Source organism: Limulus polyphemus, unplaced genomic scaffold, assembly GCF_000517525.1.
Source record: "Limulus polyphemus unplaced genomic scaffold, Limulus_polyphemus-2.1.2 Scaffold250, whole genome shotgun sequence".
In the NCBI taxonomy this organism is placed as follows: domain Eukaryota; kingdom Metazoa; phylum Arthropoda; class Merostomata; order Xiphosura; family Limulidae; genus Limulus; species Limulus polyphemus.
Window position 1 is genome coordinate 369,916 of NW_013665860.1, and position 20,445 is coordinate 390,360.

The window sequence follows — 20,445 nt, forward strand, 5'->3', positions numbered from 1 at the left end:
CCATTAAAATCTCCAAGGAAACGAGAACATATCAAACGGAGAAGTGGACGAATGTTGAGTTTCATTTCAGTTTTAGTATACTTTTATACCAAGTTCATCAACTAGACGAAGCAGAGTTTCATCTACGTCTCCAACAACCTGAAACATTCATATACAGTGATTTATAAACATTACTAAACCTGAAATATCTGAGTAATTTATAATCATCTAAAAATATCCATCTAAAGATTAACTTCAATTTCTTTTAAGAAATCTCTTAAAACCAAATTATATCCCAAATAACCATTTACATGAAAAACCACATGTATATGTAAAGTTCATAAGAATAAGTTTTCATTGTAAAACTGTTTTCTTTTCTACAAATACACTACTGTCAGTTGAAATTATGCCAAAATATTAAATTACAAAAACTTTCAAATCAGCTGACTCATACATAATAATAAAATCTAAAACTTTACCATTTTATAATTTAACAAGCTGCAATATTTACTGCTCATTATTGTGGTGTTCCCTGATTTTCAGCACTCAGTATTTTTGGCGGTGCATACATTAGTATGTTTATGGTTGTCTTTTTATTAAAAGCCTCACGTTTACTTTATTACTAATAAAACTGACTATCAAACACCTGTTTAACACTCTTGCCACAGGCATGTCAAAGTACAGGTCACAACATTTAAAGAGTTACATTTGAAATTCAATTACTTAATTATCATTGTATATGAATAAACTTAACATCAAAACTTAGTTAATAAATTAATTTTATAAGGAAATATTTTAAAAACCACAATCTCCCCTAGTGTGAGAATTGTAAAATTTGTTCTCTAGGTTTACCTTCTTCTTTAATTCATTTACCACCCTTCCAAGAAGTACATAATTTAACATAAATTACTCATTATAATATCGATATCACTCAGGGAAAGCATAATTTTATAGCTTTCAATCTCATGTATCTACAGAGTCATAACCTATAAAATCAGACCCAACTGTCACATCCCATCTTTCACAAATTGCCAACAGTTCTTTTTGAATGTTAATATTATATTATTCATAACCAATAGAAAGCCAAAGTTTTACTCTATCAAATAATGTATTATATTACATTATTGTCTGTACTGATAATAGTCTATTTGCCTTCCAGTTCAAACACATCAACAACCTTAGTTGAATTTTTAAAGGCTCTTATCTCATAGTTAGAAAGTCACAAAAATTATGATAGTTATACGACACTGTCTGCTTTATACATGTTATTACTCTGTGTTCTTAGGTGCATTATTTAGTTCAATAAAAATTATTCAGTGTAGTAGTACTATTAGTATAAAAAATGTAGTCTTAAGTTTCACTGACAGTGGACAACAAAGAATCAACAAGACCAGGTATGTACTGTATTTCTTGTTTTGAGAAACATATTACGTTAAATACTGAAAAATAATAATAAAGTTCTTCTTGGGGTATGCTTGCCAGCATCTTGTGTTATATAATTTATTGTGGTAATGTGAGCTACGTTTACCAAGTAATTACAACTTGTGTGGTTGGATTATTAGTTAGACGCAGTTCACGTGGCAATGAAACAATAAAATTTAAGTAGAAACAGATGTATACTGCATACTAAAATGGGCCATAACATGATTTTGTTAGTGGTATTAGTGCAAGAATGAGCCATGTCATGGTAAGATTAACCCTATAACAATGATTCCATTTTTAAAACCCTTTCTGGACGTTAGTGACTTACATTCAAAATTTAATTAAAACCCCTTACTATCAATGTATTTTAATGAAATTATTATTATCAAGTATGTTATAATTCAGAGTTATATAATATCTAGTTTTATTCTTTTATTTCATAAGAAACCTCCAAAATATTATTTAAAACTTGAGTTTAGATATCTTATTACTAGCTCGCAGTTACAATTCTCAACTTTAAGAGCTGATATAGAAGAAACTGCACATGTGATGCATATAGTCTCTCAGAGACGTTCAAAGTACAGTAGAAGAGGTTGTTTGCCAGTAATTTGAGTACATTCAAAGACATTGTCCATAGAAGAAACAGTTGTAAAATTTTCTCTATTCAAGAATAGCCACAGCCACACCCACTTGTACAGTAGAAGCTGTGTTGCTAAATGACAGTTTTAAGTTGAATGGCACGCTTATAACCAATAGAAAGAGCAGTTTTTCCATTGTAATGTTACTAAATTAACAGTAAATGTAGACATATATATCAGTTTAGAAAACAGGCAAAACAAAGCTTAGTATATTGTTGAAAGTATGGTCCCTAGCACTTGGCTATTTTTTTGTTACCTTATACATATCAGTCTGATAGACATTTATATTGCATTTTGGTTTTACTTTTACATTTTAGTTAATTATGTATTATTTGTGTTTTAAAATTCATATTTGAAAAGATAATGATTTCTTGAATTTGTTCTATGCTTTACCCAACCAGCTTTCATAAATTGAGCAACAGCAATCAACATTTTGCCAGAGCTAAAACCATCTCTGCCAATGTTAAACATTATATCACCTGCCAGAACCTGTTGATGTGTGTCGACATAAATAATGAAACACAAAGAATTTGAAAGGAAAGTAAAACATTAAAAATAAACTATAAGTGAAAAGGTAAAGATGTGAAATTATGCAAATAACCCAAAGAAGGTATTGTTACGTCTCCATTTGTTAATTGATTTTCCGTAAATTCGTTCCAACGAAACTTTAGCGACACAAGTCCTTACTTAATAAAACTGGTTTATTCTTTCCAAATATAACTTTATGATACATTTAATTTCCACAATCGCGCTAAAACAAATGCTATAACAACTTCAACAATACTCTCTGACTGCAAATCAATTACTCACTACCTACACACACATTCTTGTCCCGTCACGTTGTCACCCTCTTATATATACCAGACTACCCTATATCTAGTAATCTCCCGACAATTCCCGAAGGTTCGAGAGAACGAGTCACGTGACCTCGCTGACACAACAGTATTTTAAGATTATTTTTCAATGAAGAGTTAAAAAGTATATACATATTTGTATTTCTAAATATTAAGCATTTCATTGCACTTTACATTGATGATTATAGCTAGAGTTACTGATGTGGTAGAGAAAACGGAAAATAAAATATAAACATTTACCTGAAAAAATTTTTTATAATCATTTAGGAATTTCTAGAGATTATGCAAGTGAAATGTGAAAACTTTAAAATAATGAATAGTATTTTTATACTCAAAATCACCTTTCAGATGAACAATTCAGAGTCTGAGTGGAAATAACTAAAATAAAAAAGTTAAATACATTTTTCTCAAACTAAATATTTTTTATGAAAGTTCTTGTTAAATTTTAAACAATTTTATCCACTAGGAATGAAATATAATGAGAGTTATGTAAAATGCTGCACTTTGCAGCATGTCATTGTTACAGAGTTAAAGGATATTTAGAATTTTTTTAAATATTTTATTTTAAATTAAGAAATTAAGATATAAATTATATTAAAACTTGAATTATAAACCACATTTTGATGCCCATTTTATTGACATACATTGATATTAAAGTGGTTTAATCCTTCCAGCATGAGCTGATGCAGCTTGCATCACTATGAATGGGGTAGGACATTTATGCAAAAAACATAACGTAACTGAGCGCTTCTCACAAAACCTCTTAAGATTTTGTTAAAATTGTACTCAAAGAATGACATTATTATAATTACGTCTTTCTAATTATCTATAGTTGTTATTTGCATTCAAACTGTTAAAATACTTTGAGTGGAAGGCGATTTTCTTTTTTAGGTATTAGAATACCTTTCTTCATTTTATAGTTTTCCTATTTCATTTGCATAACCTCTGGAACCTTCTAAATGAATATCAAAATATTTTTAAGGTATATGTTTATATTTTATTTTTCATTTTCTCCACCATATCACTAACTCTAACTATTATCATCAACGTACGATGCAAAGAAATAGTTAAATTTAGGAAAAAAAATACATACCTTTTAATTTTTTGCAGAATATCTTTAAAGAATTTCCTTTTGCTAAATTTGTAATTTTAGATCTTTTCCTTTTCACATACAGTTAATTTTTAATGTTTTATTTTCCTTTCTTGTCCTTTACCACTTATTATTCATCTTGCCACAAGTCAACGGTGCCATCCAGGCATATTACAGTATCTCTGGCAGACAAGCAGAGCCCTTTGGCAAAATTCTCATGCACCACATAATATTGTAAGCCTTGAAAACTGATGCAAAGTATGCTGTATATTTAAAAAAAGTTTAAACCTTTCAATTACGCATTTTAAAACACAACAAATATATAATTAAGTAAAATATAAGAATAAGACCTAAATACAATTTAAACTTAATTTTTCAAATGTAACATGAAACTACATTCGTTTATCCTAAGTAGCTTTAAACTCATAACAATATATATCAATTTATACTTAAATTTTATTGTTTTATTGCCCTTTGAACTGTGTCTAACTATTCTCCCCATTATAAGTTGTAAATCACTTAAGGAACGTGGTCATGTTACGCTATTGAATTACGTTACCCAAGAGCTGCTCACATGCATGCCTCTTGAAACATTTTTATTATATTATTATTTATTTCCCCTAGTCTAACCTTAACTAACCAAAATAGATCCCTATTTTTACATTTTAGTTACTTTTATAATAATAAAGAATATACATGAAAAACAAGTAATTACCTGAGAATTCTTTTTTTTTTATGTCAACTATTGATGATATTTAACCCTACTTTTTTATACTAATTGTAGTAATGCATTAAATAATTTTTATTTAATTACATAATGCACCAAAGAACAGAGAATAATAAAATTAAAAAGCAGACAACTTCCTCTAACAATTAAAATTTGTTTGGCTTTCTAACAATGTGACAAAAGCCATTACAAACTCATCCAAACTCGTCGTTACCTTTCTCATGGGAACGAAACCTGTGAGTAAAATTGACAATTATAAGATTCGTTATTTGATAAATGAAAACCTTGACTTTCTATTGGTTATAGAAAATATATAATTAAATGTAAGAGAGAACTATTAATAAATCCTGAAAGAGAGGATGTGACAGGTGGGGTCTGATTTTTTATTTGATAGCTCTGTAACCAAACAAAATTGAAGGCTATAAAAATTATGGTTTGTCTGAGCAATGACGATTTTATAGCGAGTAATTTATGTTAAATTTCATACTTATTGGAGGGGTGGTGAATAAAATAGAGAAGATGGGATGTTTAGAGAAAATGTTACCTTTCTCACACAAGGAGAAATTCAGATTTTTTTAAATATTGCCTTGTAAAATTAAAAACTTAAAACTTGTATACTATTAAAATATGGATTGTTATCTACGATTTAATTCTGTACTAATTGTATAACATAAAAAGTAGTTTAATAAAATTTTGAATGTAAGCGACTAACACCTTGTGACATGTGCAGTAAATGATGCCCAAGTTAAATCATAGTTGGGTTAAAGAATTTAGGAAATAGAGGAACTGAATCTTTATTTAAAGTAGAACTTTTGATGAGGAGGTTGTAGAGGTCAAATAATTTCAGTATTTTAGTCCACCTCATATTCAACTATCAGTGTTCATGTTCTGTTCTTTTCTTTACGTTTTCACAATTTTAGACATAATGGTAGTGTGCTCATGTTCTGATGTTCAAGATTCTGCAGTCAAATAAAAAAAAAGCTGTAATTCTAAAACTTGCAACACCAGTTAGGTTAGTATTACCAACTACTGTCTACATGAATGTGATTTATGCTTATCTCCAGTTTTCTCCATTCCTGGGAAGAATTCCATCTTAGAATGCTAGAAGCTCCCAGTAGCTCATTGGAAAGTTTGAGGGCTTGTAATACTTTAAGTAAATCTGGTTTTCATACCCATTTTGTCACAACATAGATAACCCATTGTGTGTCTTTGAACTTAACAACAAAACAAACAAACAAACGAACACTAAAATCTCTTGCCAGTAAGTTAAGAAAACCAGCTCTTAACCAGAAGGTGAGCTTATTACCACTGCATCTTCAATTTTGAAAACTTGAACAGATCATGAATTTCAGTCAATGGCTTAAATGTATGTGAAAAATGGCAGGGTAAACTGATTAGCAAAAGCAAAAGGGAAACCTAAAAAAAAACTTTAAAATAAAGTTGCCAAAATAAACTTGCATAAGTTTCAGGAGCAAAGGTGAAACTGTTTAAAGCAGGATATATCTTGCAAAGTAATGTCCATATGAAGAATAATATTACTTTTTCCCATCATGTAGTTTGCATAACTTCTAGAACTTCCTAAATGCATATTTACAGTTTTTCATTATACCTATATATTTTATTGATATTTTCTCTAACATGAACTGTCATGAAATCAGCATGTAGGGTGAAATGAAAAGACATCAAATCCACATTACCATATTGAATGACACTCTGTACAAGGTTGTGGCACGTGCACTTTTGACCCCCTTTCATGCTCATAGAATTAACTGATAAAAATTACAGTTGAAAAACATTCTAGTAGTAGTTAAGTACACTTAAAACAATACTGTAAATTTGGTCATTGTTATATTTTTATCTTCAAACCATACCAGATACCAGGGTAATTAGAAGTTTGGTTCTGTTACTAAAAAAAAATCATCAATTAAGGTATTTTTTGTCAGATCCAGGGATTGCTTTTACATATAAAATAATTAAGATTTTTTTTCCAAACATAATATTCATCATTTACTTTGGACTACTGGGATGTTTGTCTGTAATTGTCATAGGATTTTTTTCTAGTTAAATGTACGAGTGTTTGTTTGTTTATATCCCAGCTTTTTTCATAAGTTGTTTTGTGCAGCTTATGAGACTAAACAGATTAGTAAACCAAGCCATAATTATTCATTTGCAGACCAGCTTTTTCAAGGGGCAAATTTCATTGTTGGTTATGAAAATATATAAACTATACATTTATAAACTGGGTTAATATGTCTTATAAGTATCTAACACTTTTTTTTTCTTTCCTGAAGAGTAATATGACCTTCAACCTCAATCCACAGCTTCAAGAAGAACTGAACAAATTGGAAGTACAACTATTTGTGGAACCAAACTTGTATAGGGAAATAAGTCTAAGTGCAGAAAGCCAGCGCATAAAAGATTTTTTTTTATTAATGGCTGTTTGTAACACAGTTGTGGTGTCAAAGCACCCTCACAAAGATCAGGTATTAAACGTTTTTATCCTCTTCATTTTCTGATCTTTATAATAAATATGTTAACTCTTAATATACTAGCTGGATCAGCTCTGTCAGATTTTGAGATTAAAAACTTTAAAACCTTGAGCAAAAATATAAAAAAATCTAAATAAAAATTCAAAAACAAATATATTTTTGTAAAGATTGTGTACAAATTGTTAAAGTATTGATTATAATTTTTAATTAAGTATATTAAAAAGAAGCAGAAACATTTCTTCTCATTTTTATCACCCTGACTGGAAAGGTTTGAGAGGGATACAGCAATTGTCTCTTCATCTGTAGACATCTACTTTGTGCCTGATACCTAGAATGTTGGACAGCAATAAATTATTTACCCAATCTTCTTTTTTCTAGCTGCTGATTGTCAATTATACTTAAGCCTACATATTTTATACTAATGGTAGTAGTGCATTAAATAATGCACCAAAGAACATAGACTAATAACATGCAAAAAGCAGACAATTTTCCCTAACTCTCAAAATTTTTCTGGCTTTTTAAGTGTGTGACAAGAGCCGTTACAAGTTCATCGAAGCTAGTCATTAACTTTCCCATGGGAACGAAGCTTGTACTCTTGAGTGGAATTGATGATTATCTGTTCAGAATACAATGTTACACAATACATCATTTGATGGATGAAAACCATGGCTTTCTGTTGGTTATAGGTATTATATAATTCAACTTAAAAGAGAACTACTAACAAAGCCTGAAAGAGAAAGGGTGTGATTTTCTAATTATAGCTCTGTAACCAAACAAAATTGAAGGCTATAAAAATTATAGTTCATTTGAGCAGTGACGATTCTATAGAGTAATTTACATTTAATTTTGTACTTTTTCAAGGGGTGGTGGATAAAATATGGAAGACAAGATGCCTACAGAAAATGTCATGAGTGTCACACTAGGGGAAATTCAGGATTTTTTTTAATATTGCCTTGTAGAATTAGGAAGTTAAAACTTGTATATTTTTAAAATATGGATTATTAACTACATTTTTATGCTATACATAAACAAAAAGTAGTTTAATAAAAGTTTGAATGTGAGACACTAAAATTTTCTGTCATGCATAGTAAAGGATACCCGGGCCGAAAGGGTTAAGTGATAAGAACAAAGGTTTTTCTTTTATTTATCAGCTATCACATTTTTTAAACCATGCTTACCATACATTTTTATCTACAGTTGCTCAGTAATGGAATGTTCTAATGTTAATAGTAAAGTCCACCAATTTTATTTTGTATGACAATATTATTTGAAGGAAAAGATATGTTTAGGTAAAAGTGTACATTTATCTGCTTGATTTACACATTTATCCACTTGATTTTTTGTGTGTAGATGACTGCCAGTGGTCTCTGTCTCAGTACAACACATTTGTCAAGATCATCATTATCTATTAATGTAGGAGTGAATACATCTGATGACGGTCTTAGTCAACAGTCTCAACATGCTCGTTTGATTGATACAGTAGAAGGCACACCTCCAGAGTCAGGACATTTTACTCCATTTCAGAAACCACAATATTTTTCAGTTTCTGGAAGCTCCAGATCCACCACCACACCCACATCGACTCCAGTATCATCTGTGTTCCGTCCAATATATGAGGCAGAAAGCCCTGATGAAATTGCTCTTGTAGATGCTGCTTTCCATTACAATTTTCGACTCCTACAAAGAACACCTGATTGTATTGTTATTGCTTTGCCTGGTATGTTTTGTCTTGTTACATATTTTAAATTTTTTAATCTCTGTGCTCCTGTTAGAATGAAAGCTTTTTTTTCTTTTTTTTTACCAAGCAGGTAAAAGAAGACAATCTGAAAATTAGGAGTTACAGTAGACTTTATGGTTGGAGGATGGGTGTTTTACTAGTTTAGATAACTCAGTAGGTATTTTATTTTAATCTAATTTGTCTGCTGTGCTAGTGATATTACCTAATTAAATTGAGCTTTTATTACCATAATGGATGCTGGTATGCCAACTTCAGCAGGTCAGGTTTTCTTACTCACCACCCCAATGGTAGGACCTTAAGGCATGGAACATTGTGGGCTTGAGACTCTACATGTTGCTGTCATTTTGTTTTATTATTATTATTATAATTTTTTCTCTTTTATTATTCACATGTGAGGATTTGCCAATCGAGGATTGATAGACAGTGTATCCCTACCACTATGTGGGTCCTGCTTCTGCAGTCACCTCCAAAGACCAGGACACATCTTATATCCCTCATTATAACCTGTTTTCTGTTTATTTTGATTATGCAGCATTTTATTTTTATTAAGGCTTGTTTTGTATTGTAAGTGTACATATATATGTGTTTGGTACTACATATAACATGCTTTGCTTTCACAATTTACACAGTATTTTGCACAGTTATGTACCCTACACTTGACAGATCAGTGTATCATTTAGGGTGTGGTAGTTATTATCATAAACTGTTTTAAGTTCTTCTTCATTCTCTTTTCTGTTAATAATTATTTCATGGTGATGTTTAATGAAAAATGTATCCTTGAAGATATCTAAAATAAAAAATAGAACATTTTAAGAGCTTTCTCATGTTATGATTAACATTTAAATTGATAAATCCAAAGAAGGGATAAATAAAAATTTCAAAAAACATTGTCATTAAAAATATCTATAGTAAAAAATAGAGCACCTTAAGAGCTTTCTAATGATATAATTAAATTTAGATTGAAGAAAGACATTTAGACCACATACTTAAACTATTATGTTATGGCTTGATCTCTCACTTTTTTGTTGATCATTTTGCATTAGCAGATTCTTTATGTACAGTTTTAAGCAGGAAGATTTGGTTCTGACATTTATAGACCTCCAGATACACAAATTAGGAATTATTCAGTTATCAATTCTACAAATTAGTTTTCTCATAGAAACACTACATTATGAAAACCGCAGAAAATATTTCTCTACTTGATATTGGCTTGCATTGTCTTTAACAGTTTTGATTTTCGTGGCTGTTGAACATAAAATCTGGAATATTTTCAAGTTTTTTATTTTTATAATAGTTTAACACTTCACTACTTTCTTTCACACAAAAAACACAAGGACTGATTATTCTCTATTTCAGTGTGTTCTTGGTTGATTATCCTCTATTCTGCTGTGTTCTTGGGTGATTATTCTCTATTCTAGTGTGTTTTAGGATAATTATTCTCTATCCCAGTGTATTCTTGGCTGATTATTCTCTATCCCAGTGTATTCTTGGCTGATTGTTCTCTATTTCAGTGTATTCTTGGCTGATTATTCTCTATCCCAGTGCATTCTTGGCTGATTATTCTCTATCCCAGTGTATTCTTGGCTGATTGTTCTCTATCTCAGTGTATTCTTGGCTGATTATTCTCTATCCCAGTGTATTCTTGGCTGATTGTTCTCTATTCCAGTGTATTCTTGGCTGATTATTCTCTATCCCAGTGTATTCTTGGCTGATTGTTCTCTATCTCAGTGTATTCTTGGCTGATTATTCTCTATCCCCAGTGTATTCTTGGCTGATTGTTCTCTATCCCAGTGTATTCTTGGCTGATTGTTCTCTATCTCAGTGTATTCTTGGCTGATTATCTATCCCAGTGTATTCTTGGCTGCTTGTTCTCTATCCCAGTGTGCTCTTGGTACTAAGTGCAAATTACCAGAGAATATCTTCAAACTCTTGTTTGGTGAAATATTTTTTGAAATTATTTGTGTATACCCACAAAAAAAAAAGGATTTATTTATGTTTTAAAACTTCATTGGTTGATACAGAATAAGCACACTTCATGCTGTGTTTTTTGAACACTAAAGGTGTTTACACAGTTAATGTTTCCAAGAACTTACATTCAAACTGGTCAAACTTCACTGTCAGAACACTGTAGATATCTTGCATTGTCAGCAGTTTTAAACAATTCCTTTAAAGTTGTCTCTGAAGGTGTATAAACTTTAAAATAAGGATCAGCTTGAAATTTAGCTAAATTTGTTAAGTCCTGGTTTTGTAGATAATTAGTGGAATTAATTTATGTATATAGAGAAAACAATAAAGCAGTCTGGGTAGAAACTGGTTGTCATTAACACTGTTGATCATTCATTTATTCTTTTCCTGTGTCAGTTAAGACTTTTGTAACCTTCTCTTTATTCGATGACGTCTTTATGTTTTGTGATCTTTCTATAACATAGTAAATGTAGTTTTGTTCTTGTGTATGACCTATTTTCTTAATGATCTTTCTTCTGTCAAAAGTAACAATTGCACCATTACTTCTATGATTGATAAACATAATTTTGTTATTATTATTTTGAACACCATTCAAGGTTTATAATTCCTTGTAATCAAAGTTTTCAAAATTAAAAGCATGAAATGGTGTTAAAGCAAAATGTTTGTCTGTTTTCTGGTACTTAATTGAGAATATATGGAATTTTCTTTCATTATCACAGAGTTGACAATATGAAAAATTAAAAGTACCAAAGACAGAATTTGTAAGGAAAGCATTGGAATAATTATAACATCTCTTAAATTTAATACTTATCTTGGTCTTAATTGTTAAAATATTTACAAAACCAAATAAATTTTTTATCAGAACACTTCTTTAGTTATTTACAGAATGTCTAGAAGAGTAAATGTTGGACTGACATTTAGGATGTTGTTTTGAAAAGGTAGTTTACAATTTAGAATATAACTGAAGATAGAACCAATATCTTACTTTTTTATCTCAGGAGGTCTTCTTGAGTTTAAAGTTCTTCACGTGCTGCCTTTTGATGCTACTCGAAAACGTATGTCAGTACTTCTTGAACACCCATTTACCAAAGAAAAAATCCTTTACTGCAAAGGTGCTGATTCAGCCGTACTACCACTTCTAGCTCCAGTAAACCAGCCAGGTACTCTTTATGAATATTTCAGTTATAACTGTTTGTGAAATTTAAAATTAAAAAAATCCAAGAATAAGACATCATAGATGATTATTATTGACAAGACAATCTAAACTTCTTGTTTTATTTTTAAATTTTCAAACTATTAAAATGTAATTAGTTTTTATCAGGATTTCAGAAATCACTTTTTTGATATTACAAAGGGTTAATTTAATTTTATAAGAATGACTTGAATATGCACCTGAGGTATGAGACCTGACCACACTGGTCATGATGAAGACCCAGCCATTTGACAATGCAATGATTTATAGTTGGAGGTCTTTGTATGTCACATTTGTTTCTTGGAAAAGATGTTCATACAACATGATTGTTAAGTGAAATAGGGTTAAAGAACACAACATTTTGAAGAAGGTTGAATGTTTTCCATGGAAGTACTAGAACAAACTAACAGAGTATTTAGGACAGTACCATACATCAAAATTACACTCCTGTCTAATCTATAACAACACCCTCATCTGCAAGTGAAGACTGTGGTGATGAAAGGAACCCTTCAACCATAATATTTATTGAGATGATTGTTATTTGTTAACAATATAATAAACAAGAATTTGAAGTTAACAAGGGCTCACATGCCAAAAAAGTTCACAAGCTTCCAGCCACAGTGGCTATTTTTCATGAAAAAGGAGACCAAAGAAGCTGGATTTATAATCCATTTAACCACATATCTGTCAAAACCTCCAAAGAAGTTCTAGTGAACTTTTGTGCCTTTGGTTTATTTAAATATGGTCATTGAAACTGATGACCATGTAAAGTGAAGATACTGGAAATTTCTGTTAAGATATGAGTTCTAAGATTTGTGTTGGACGATAGTATATAATCATGGCTACTAGGCTAAGCACAATTGATGACAGAGGAAATAATTTCTAGTATAAGACTTGGTATACAGTATGATTAACCTTTAGAACTTTCTGTAAACATAGTTTAACTATTAGTTCTTATACTCTCTGTATCTACTAACACAAGCATTGTTTTTGTATTCTCATAATCGTAGTTTTACATACTCTAGCTAATGTGTGACGAGTAGCTTGGTTATAAGAAAAACCTTGTGTATTTTATAATTGTACAGTTTGTAAAATATACATGAAATAACTAAAATGTGGTTTTCAGAAATTAAAGAGATCATTACGAAAACACATCACCATGTGAACAACTACAGCAAAAAAGGGCTTCGAATTCTTTGTATGGCCAAAAAGGTAGGAAGATCATTGATATATGAAGTAAATGGAAACAGAAATGGAACAAAGTTTTATGAGTGCATTTGAAAAAGTGGATATGGAAATCTGTTTTCAGTAATACAAATAGCAAAACATTTTCAGCTATAGCATAACCAAATCTGAAAATAAAAAAATAGATCTTCTAGCAGCACTGTTTTTCCTGCTTTTCATATAAAAGGTAGCCTTGTGTTTGTTGTCCAAAGAAATTTAAAGTTGTTCATAGATGTTTATTCTAGATTATAGTGTTAATGAAATTTCAAAGTACATGGGTTGTTTGTTCAGCATTGCAAGTTGTGATTCAATAACTCTTAGGAGTTGAAGATAGGTACTCTGTATCAATTACATTTCACTATCCGGGTGAATATACCTGAAGAATTCTTACCTCATTTAAGTACTCTAATGTATAGTATGAAACTCTACCTGAGCATGGCCTAGTGGTCAGCTTGCCAGACCATAAATTTGAGAGTCCATAGTTTGTATCATATTACTGAAAAATCATGATCTTCACTTTGGGGCCATGGATGCATTATATGAATGATGGTTAAATCCTGCTAGTTGATGAGAGTAGCTCAGAAGTTTGTGGTGAGTGCTGTTGACTAACTACCTTCCCTCTAGTCTATTGGTTCAAAATTAAAGACATCTAATGCATTTAATTCTTGTGAGTGAATATCCAAAACAGATAAACAATACTTCAGACATATTAATATTTATTTAGAAATACAAGAATGTGTGATATCGTTTTTCTTTATTGATTGCTTTCTAACATATTGTAGGAAGTACTTTTTCAGTATGCATCTTAACATTAATTTGATTTCTGGTAAATGAATGAAATGCTACATATATATACCAAATTAACCAAATCTTGGCTTTATCAATAACACTTTCTGAAAATGAATAATTTGAATTTGGCCAGCTGTTTTGGGTACAGTAACAGATAGAAGAATACAACTATTTTTTCAGATGCATTCATTCAATTTGTGTTTGGAGGTTTGGAATTGGTTAATATTTTGTTGGAATTTTAACCACAAATCTCGTTTTTTTTAAACATGTTTTTAACCATTTTTCTAAATGTAACTGTGATAAAAAAACAACAAAAAAACTGATGAATATGTGTGGCTCTTTTTATATAAACCTTAAATTTGTTTGTATCTAAATCTTCAGTGAGTATTAGTATAAATGTTTAGATATTATTATGAAAATTAACACAAGAATGCATTATTCATAAAAAAGCAAAGAGTGTTAATAAAATTGGAAAGGTTTTGAGGGTTTTATACTTTGTTGAAGTAACAAACTTGAATGTTAGTTTTTTAAGGCTTTTATGATTTATTACAGATATCAAACATATCCAAATTATTATTGGTATGATAAGATAATTGTAAAGCTGCTACAGATCTTGAGAATTTTAATAATTTCTGGGAGGGAGGTAAAGAGAGTTTAGGGCAAGGAGTTTGGGGCCTACCCAAAAGTCTTAAGCAGAATACAGGAGGTAAAGCCCCCACAATCCAACAGGTTTTTAACATTCAGAATTAAAACATTACTGTCTCCTTTCTCAAAATAGTGTACTTTTTTGAACTGCAAAGGAATCATGAAACAATGATAAAAAAGTGGAATACACTCAGTCACAAGTGGACAAGTAGTCCACAACGTATCATAGTTTTGAAGCATTTCAGAAAAAATGAAAACAGTAAGTCGCTCATTAGTTCGTGACTAATCAATTTGATTGCATGTTTGAAAAATATATGCATATATGTTGTGTGTGTCTCAGTAGGAAGTTATATTTTTCAGAATTACGAACAATATTAATCAACAATGGCAAATTTGATCATTTTGGCATACAGATAAATGAAATTAACCAAAAATTAGGTAAAAAACATGAAAATTGGGAAATAGGTGTTATGGTTTGGGGGGGGGGCAGGCACACCCTTTGTAGAATTTAAAAGAAGAAAGTTAGTTTATTCTCTTCATATAATGAGTAGCTGTTTTGATTTGATAATGAAGATTGCTTAGTTTATTTAGAACTTCGAATTGTTTACTGCTAAGCAATTTTTGTTCTGTAAAAATGTTGAATAGCAGCATGGATGGTGATTAAAGATTGAACAACTGATAAAAAAAATTATTTAAATATAACCTCAAAACTCTGAGAATAAAAGCACAAATAATTAATATATTCGTTTATAACTACTGTTATGAAATATTTATAGTATGGTGAATATTTTTCTTACGTAAAAAGTCTTTCATTCAAATATATGGAATGATGTTTGGTGTATATCACTTTTTCATCAATAACAGGCATACATAGAGTAATGCAAACTGAACCTTTTAAGTGATTATTTTTATAGATTTAATTTTGTGAGTATTTTAAAAGCTTTGATGTTATTGTCTTCACAATAAACTGTGTGATTTATTGTAATAGTGATATCCTCCTATAACAGGTGCTCTCCCCAGAGGAATATGAACAATGGTTAAGTTTGCATACAGATGCAGAAATGTCTCTTAATGATCGAGAACAACGGGTTCAAGATTCAGCCAGCTATATTGAACGAAACCTGGAGCTTTTGGGAGCCACAGGAATTGAGGATTGTCTTCAGGAAGGTGTTCCTGAATGTATTGCATCCCTTCAAGCTGCTGGATTGGTGGTTTGGGTTTTAACTGGAGACAAACAGGTACAACAGAGGTTTATTGATTATAAAAGAATAACCTTGCATATTTCTCCAACAGAAAATGTATTTGCTGATCTTTAGCTTTTCAACTATCTCTTGCACTCAAACTTTTTTTATGTTGCCTATCATTCACCACAAGTAACATGGTTTTGTTATTCAATTTACAATTATCCAAGGTTACTGGTGAGGGATGAAATTCCCTGGAACTGGTCTAAATCACTACAAAGATGTACTGGTAACAGAGTTTTAGTTTTTAATGGAAGCTATATTTTACATTCTTTTTTGCATATTTAAGATTGGTACATTATGAATTAGGTTAATCATTCAATTTAGAAAAATGAGAAAATTATATTAAGTAAGGGTTACTGAGGGTTTTTTATTACTTAGCAGCTGTTATTATGCAAATAATTTTGAAAAGTATCAAAATTTCAGTGGCACATCTTGGAAACACAGCATGCAAGTTTTTCTGCTTTAAAGGACACACTAAGACCAGTAGCAAGCATTTTAAGTTCTCATCTACACATCTAGCCAAAATCTGTCATTGAAAGAGTGTGTATCTTGGGTTTAGTAGTTTTAAGGTAAAAGCTGAACAAAGGTCACATATCAAAAGTGAAACATGACTTAAGTGTGTGTTTGTGATTCTTTGCAAATGATACTTACAAATTTAGTTCTTTCCCTCCTCTTTTTAAAACTGTTAGAGTAGGAACTTTAAAATAAGTATTTTATTTTCAAAATACCCTTTCTGATTGTGTGCATAATTAAAAATGAGAAAAAATGTCTGAACTCTTTGTTTGATTATTATTTTATGTAATTGGCTAGTAGAATTTTTTAAAAGGATATTTTTCTGGGAGAGTTACTGACCAGGCAAGCAATATTATAATAATTTAGCGTTAATGTACCACTAATCTAACAACAATTCTGTTTAATAAATGGACAAAAAAAAACCATGATTTCAGGTACATTGATTCTGAATTTGTAATAGCCTATGTAGGAGAATGAAATAAAAGAAATGGGAATTTAGCTAAAATATTTGTAGAATGTCAATTTAGAATAAAAACTCAGTTTTTAAAGATGCCTAAGAATGATATTAAGCTGATGATATATTTCGTATCCACTACAAATACAGAGCATGGAGTCATGTCCTGTAAACTGTAGTTTACTAATTGCTAAGGTTACTGATAGTGATTATTGAAAGAGTCTATATGGTGCTTTGTTGGCACCATGAATGTATTTTAATGCATGCTGTTTCTTGTTCTCAGGAAACTGCTGTTAACATTGCTTATTCGTGTCAGTTGTTTACTCCAGATATGGAAATTCTCACTCTTAATGCAAGATCTAAGGTAAATATTAATGTACATGTGTATGTGTGTTTGGAGAAACATGTTTCCAAATTGCTAGGGTTATGTTTGATGAAATGGTCTTATTTTTATATTATGCATATCTTTTTCTACAGAAATGGAAAAGTGACATATTTTTAATTTCTATGATCTGTTGAAATAGTTAGGTTAAACTGGTTATTACATAATTATTTATTTGTTTTCTAAAGATACAGATGAGACCTTGATAAAACAGTACTGATTTATAATGAGTTTTATTTACCAAATGAATACAATGTAAAATATGTTTGTTACTCATCATAAAGCTGTTTGCTAATCATTCAGTTAATTTCTTAACAAATTAATGGCTATGCCCAAAAATGTGCAATGAAAAATAGTGTATTTGCTGAATGCTACAGAAGCATGATTTTTCATTTCTGTGATATTGTTTTATATATGCCAGTATTACTTGGGATTACTTAAGATTTTTCCATTCATTTCTCAATAAAACATTGTGTTTTTGTTTGTAAACATGCAGACTAATAAATTGTGAAAGTCCTATCCCTTGGGATTTCTAATCTGCAATTAATAGCCACATATTTCAAAATATTTAACAAGAGAACCATAAGATACATTGTTTAGAAAAACTGTTCATTATAACATTGACTTACAAGTGATTTTTAATTTCTTCATGTACTTTAAAAGTTAGAAACTTTAGGATAAACGTGTGAAAAGTTTACAAACAATACTGTAATAACTACATAATGTTAAAAAACCCAAAACTTTTTTGATTCACCATTCCCTTAAATATACAATGAAAGGAAATGTTTAATTATATATGTATGCTAACTGAAAGTTATTTTGGACCTAATTTTCAGAGTTTTGATACAACCTTTCACAGTACTTTGGATGATTTATAAAAACATTCCATAATATTAATTATATGGAAGAGATTTGTACATTTAAATAAAACAAGAAAAAATAACAACATTACTATGCACAAATTAATTAATTTAAAATAAAACAAACCATGTTGTCGACTGTTTTAGTTTTGTTTACATGATTGAAGTTTGATTTAGAATAAATTTATTTATGATTAGTAATGTTATTATTTTAGCATTCAGTCAAAAATATGCTCTAAATTTACCTGACCAAACTTAAAGTAGCAGTTTTATAAATGTTTTAAAATAATATATCTTCATAACTATTTGTCCCTCAGTGGCACAGTGGTCAGCTTATAATGTTAAAAACCAGGTTTTGATACTCATGGTGTAATTAATTGCAAACAAAAACTTATAACTATTTTTTTTGTTAAAGATGTTGCTATTATGCAAGTAATTTTGCAAGTTGTACGATTAATAGAATAATAGTGTATACCTTAACAAGAACATCTTAGAAATGTTTAAATTCTAAGGAATACTCTATAAGTTAAAGTGTTAACCCTTTCACTGCCGTATGAGACTTTAGTCAAATTCCAGGTGGAGTGCTGAATGCAACTTAAGTCGATTTCCTGGCATAGTTCCATTTACTGGTCAGTAATTTACACCGTGCCACATCTGCACAGTTTCTAGGCAACCAAAATGTAGTTTAGTGTAGTTTCCTTGATTGTGGGTGTTATTTTTGTGAAATTCTTGACTTTTGACCCAATTTGAGGACACTGACTGGAACCGTGTCAACAGGTAAACTTAAACAAAAACAATGGCTTGCACAGAGGATGTATTGGGTGATATAATGTGAGATTCAGACTCAGAATTGAGTGAATTTGTTGATGACGATTAGGAAAACAGTGACACAGATACCGATAATGCTGTAAGTAATGATAATACACATGATATAGTGCATGGGGACAGTGATGATGATGATGGTAGCCAAGGGGGTGTGGCTGATGCTGATCATGAGTCGGTTATTGGTGGTGATTATGACAATCATATTCCAATTTGGTGCCCAGCTTATGCCAAAAGGCTTGGCCCTGTGATTCCACCTTTGTCTGATGGTAACCACCCTGTAGATTATTTTTACATTGTTATTTCCTCAAGAAGCATTTGAGCTTATTGGTGAGATGACTTACACCTACACCCTGGAGTTCTTTGATAATCCGGCAGACCTCCCTGAACATTCTTACTACAATGATTGGGTTGACTGTACTACAGATGAAATCAAAGCCTATGTTGGCTTGCAGATAATGATGGGATTGTGTTCCAAGCCAAGGATTAGTAACTACTGGGCAACTGTTGGTATAGCCCAGTCCCCTGATTATCGAGATGTACTGTCACGCAATTGTTACCATATGATCAGTTCATTCCTTCATTTTTGTGAAAATTCTCAAAGGGTTCCACAGGAAGAGGAAGGATATGATCCTTTGTATAAAATTGCTCCCCTCATGAACATTATGAAGCCACTGTATAAGCAGTATTACATTCCACGTTGTGAACTTACAATTGATGAATCAATGAGGAAGTTCAAGAGACAGATATACTTTTGTTAGTACATACCAAACAAATCCACAATGTGGGGTATAAAACTATGGTCATTGTGTGAGAGGGTTATATGTTAGACTGGGATGTTTATACTGGTAGAGACAACAACCCTGTGGTACCAGAGCAAGGCTTGGGTCATAATGTTGTTATGAAACTGATGGGCAGTAATGGATACTTGGACCTTGGCAACTATTTATATGTTGATAACTTCTATTCCAGCCCTGACCTCTTTGAAACCCTCAAGGAACAGGGTACTGGTGTCTGTGGAACTGTGAGATTGAATAGAAGGGGACTTCTAGAAGAAATTAGACCAGCAAGGTTACAGCTGAAGAAAGGTGAAGATCCTGTTTATTACAAAAAGGGTGATATGCTTGTCTGCTCCTGGCATGGCTACAAGGGTCAACTTCCTCTTAACAATTGATAATGATGGCTACACTCGAAAACAAATTCGATCCAAGCAGTCAGAGACTGGATTTAGGGATGTGTAAAAGCCAAATGTGGCCTGCAATTACAATGCTTCAATGGGAGGTGTTGACTTGTTTGACCAGAAATGTACCAGCTACCCATATCGACACAAATGCAAAAAAGTAGTGCCACACGATTTATCACTTCATCAGAGAGGCAGCACCAGTCAACTCCTACATACCGTACACAAATGCCAACCC

General features: G+C 31.0%; 1 protein-coding gene across 1 annotated transcript in view; it reads left to right on the forward strand.

Moving 5' to 3' along the window:
- LOC106478796 (probable phospholipid-transporting ATPase VA) overlaps positions 1 to 20,445 on the forward strand; it is an 82,841-nt gene that overhangs the window by 35,870 nt on the left and 26,526 nt on the right. The window contains exons 10-17 of the mRNA XM_022382460.1: positions 7,002 to 7,193; positions 8,550 to 8,916; positions 11,901 to 12,062; positions 13,221 to 13,306; positions 15,760 to 15,990; positions 17,247 to 17,339; positions 19,083 to 19,296; positions 19,858 to 20,142. Coding sequence (XP_022238168.1) covers positions 7,002 to 7,193; positions 8,550 to 8,916; positions 11,901 to 12,062; positions 13,221 to 13,306; positions 15,760 to 15,990; positions 17,247 to 17,339; positions 19,083 to 19,296; positions 19,858 to 20,142 — 1,630 coding nt within the window. The remainder of the gene's footprint in view (positions 1 to 7,001; positions 7,194 to 8,549; positions 8,917 to 11,900; positions 12,063 to 13,220; positions 13,307 to 15,759; positions 15,991 to 17,246; positions 17,340 to 19,082; positions 19,297 to 19,857; positions 20,143 to 20,445) is intronic.